The sequence below is a fragment of the Corvus brachyrhynchos genome, unplaced genomic scaffold, assembly GCF_000691975.1.
Source record: "Corvus brachyrhynchos isolate BGI_N302 unplaced genomic scaffold, ASM69197v1 scaffold219, whole genome shotgun sequence".
NCBI lineage: Eukaryota > Metazoa > Chordata > Aves > Passeriformes > Corvidae > Corvus > Corvus brachyrhynchos.
Window position 1 is genome coordinate 129,384 of NW_008240034.1, and position 2,883 is coordinate 132,266.

A 2,883-nucleotide genomic window follows, 5' to 3' on the forward strand; every position below is an offset into this window, starting at 1 on the left:
GAGCAGCGGAGAGGTTTGGGCACTGCCAGGGATTGCCAGGGGCCGAAGGGACAGGAGCCATCCCGGGGAATGTGTCGCACTTAACCCCTCGTGTGCTGGCACTTCTCACCCAGCATCCTCATCCCCGTGGGGTCACCGGGGTGAGCGATCCTGCCCGGTGTCCCCAGACCCACACTGGGGTCACAATCCCCTGTCCTGCTCACCCCATGGGTGTCCCCAAACCTGCACTGGGGTCACAATCCTCTATCCTCACCCCATGGGTGTCCCCAAACCCACACTGGGGTCACAATCCTCTATCCTCACCCCATGAGTGTCCCCAGACCCACACTGGGGTCACAATCCTCCATCCTCACCCCATGGGTGTCCCCAAACCCGCACTGGGGTCACAATCCTCGGTGCAACCCCAACCCGGCTCTGGGGTGGCCCAGCCCAGCTGCCACTGGTCCCCCCACTGGTCCCCCCACTGGTCCCACCGTACCCAGCTCTCAGCCCGGCCCCTTTCAGCCCAGATTTGCAAACCCCAAATGTTTATCTCTGCAAGGACATGAGAATGTTCCCTCTCTAACCCAAACTCTTTCGGAGCTGCCGGCTCTTCCCATTTTGAGGGTGCTGCGTTTCCATTTGGAGGAGGTTTTTGCTCTCCTTGTTTTGCCTTTCCTTGTTCCCTAATGAAGTGAAAACAGCGGATTCCTGGATGCAAAGGCTGGAAATCGAGGCCAGGAACAGAGGGAAGAGTCACCTCGAATCAACCCAGATTGGATTTGTTTGGGAAATTCTCAGTACAGCATTGAACTGAAAGAAGAAAAAATATAAAAAATCGAGCGTTTTCATGAAACCACAGTGGGGTTAGAAATGGAACGTGTTTTCAAACTGAAATGTTTTCCTTTTTTTTTTTATTTTATTTTATTTTATTTTTAATCAGAATTACCGATTTTTTAATCAGAAGTGCTGATATGCCCCATCCCTGGCAGTGCCCAAGGCCAGGCTGGACAGGGCTTGGTGCACCCTGGGACAGTGGAAGGTGTCCCTGCCATGGCAGGGGGTGGAACTGGATGATTTTTAAAGTCCTTTCCCACCTGAACCATGCTGGGATTCTGGGTTTCTCTATTTGATTGATGCCATTTCCTGCAAGAGACCTGAGCTTACAGAGCAGAGGTCGGCCCTGTCCTCTCCCCCCTGTGCCCGATGCCTCCCGGGAGTGCTGGGGAGCAGAGCTGGGCCCACCCAAACCCAAAGAGCTCCAGGTCTGGAACAGCCTTGTCCCTGTTGATTTATGGAATCATTGAGGTTGGAAAAGGCCTCCAAGATCATCGAGCCCAGCCTTCGACCGACTCCCCATTGCCACCAAACCACATCCTGAAGTGCCACATCTGCTCATGTTTTTAACACCTCCAGGAGCGGCCACTCCACCACCACTGCCCAGGGCAGTTCCAGTGCCTGATAATCCTTTCCATGAAGAAATTTTCCCCAATATCCAACCTGAGCCTCCCCTGGCCCAGCCTGAGGCCGTTCCCTCTCCTCCTGTCCCTGTTCCCTGCGAGCAGAGCCGGCCCCCCCCGGCTGCCCCCTCCTGTCAGGGACTTGTGCAGAGCCACAAGGTCCCCCCTGAGCCTCCTTTGCTCCAGGCTGAGCCCCTTTCCCAGCTCCCTCAGCCGCTCCTGGGGCTCCAGCCCCTTCCCCAGCTCCGTTCCCTTCCCTGCTCATGCTCTACCACCACATTTCATCAAAACCAAACCTCTGGCCTGGCTCAGCTCTGCCCCAGAGTTGAAGGACAGGAAATGCCATTATTAAAAACCCTCAGTGAATCCCAGTCTGGGCAAAGTGAGCGTTGTATAACCTGGACCAGGGATGTCCTGCCTGTCACCATTGGTGCTTCCCGTCCCAGGAACATCCCACAGGCTGGTTTGGAGTGGTTTGGATGTGAACACATCGGCGAAATGACAGCCCCCAAAATCAGACATGTCCTTAACGCTGCCTTCTCTCCTCCGCAGGTACGACATTTGCATCTACAAGAACAAGCCCTGTGGCACCCTGGGTGAGTGGGATCCTGACACCCCCTCAGCAGCTCCCAGCAGCACGCAGAACCTCGGGAATGTGGCGAGGGTGGGCTGTGCCATTCCCTTTCCAGCTGTGCCATCCCCTTTCCCACCTGTCCCTTTTCTTTACCCACTTGTCCCATCCCCTTTCCCACCTGTCCCATTCCATTTCCAGCTGTGCCATTCCCTTTCCAGCTGTCCCATTCCCTTTCCCACCTGTCCCATTCCCCTTCCCAGCTGTTCCATCCCTTCCCAGTGAAGGTGAAGCTTTGCCCCAGCACCAGCAGCAGAGCCAGGACCAGAGCAGTGCTTTCCAGCCTCTCCTTCCTTCTGTAAACACCAAACCAGCAGCCCTGAGGACGGATGGGCTCTGGAACTCTCCTCTGCTCCATCCCTGGCTTGAGCCCAGCCTGATGATTAAGAACCACTCGCATTTAGGGTTTGTCCATGGCCTGGTGGAGCATTCCTGGCTGGGCAGGGAGAAATCCGGCGGTTTTGTGATGCCTGTAAAGGGAGTTCTTTATTGACACAGACAGACCCTGCAGCTCTCCCTGGCTGCAGCTCCTCATTTGTCTTGCCCTGGTCTAGACAGAGCAGGCAGGGAGGGATTTCTGCCCTGGATCACTGCAAAGGGGAGAGCTGCTGGATCTCTGAGCTGATGCGGCTGCAGAGGAGGAGCCTGGGAGGGAGGCTGAGGCTGGAGGTGCTAGGCTGGCTCAAATCCTTCCCTGGCCTGGGGCAGAGGCACAGTTGGTGCTGCTGGGGTGGGCAGAGGGAATTTGCTGTCAGAGTTCAGGGGGAATTTCAGCATCATCCAGTCCTCCAAACGGAGCCAGGCTGGATTCCT

General features: G+C 56.1%; 1 protein-coding gene across 1 annotated transcript in view; it reads left to right on the top strand.

Moving 5' to 3' along the window:
* ADAMTS10 (ADAM metallopeptidase with thrombospondin type 1 motif 10) overlaps window positions 1-2,883 on the top strand; it is a 44,934-nt gene that overhangs the window by 12,040 nt on the left and 30,011 nt on the right. The window contains exon 6 of the mRNA XM_017743792.1: window positions 1,992-2,035. Within this exon, the coding sequence (XP_017599281.1) occupies window positions 1,992-2,035 (44 nt within the window). The remainder of the gene's footprint in view (window positions 1-1,991; window positions 2,036-2,883) is intronic.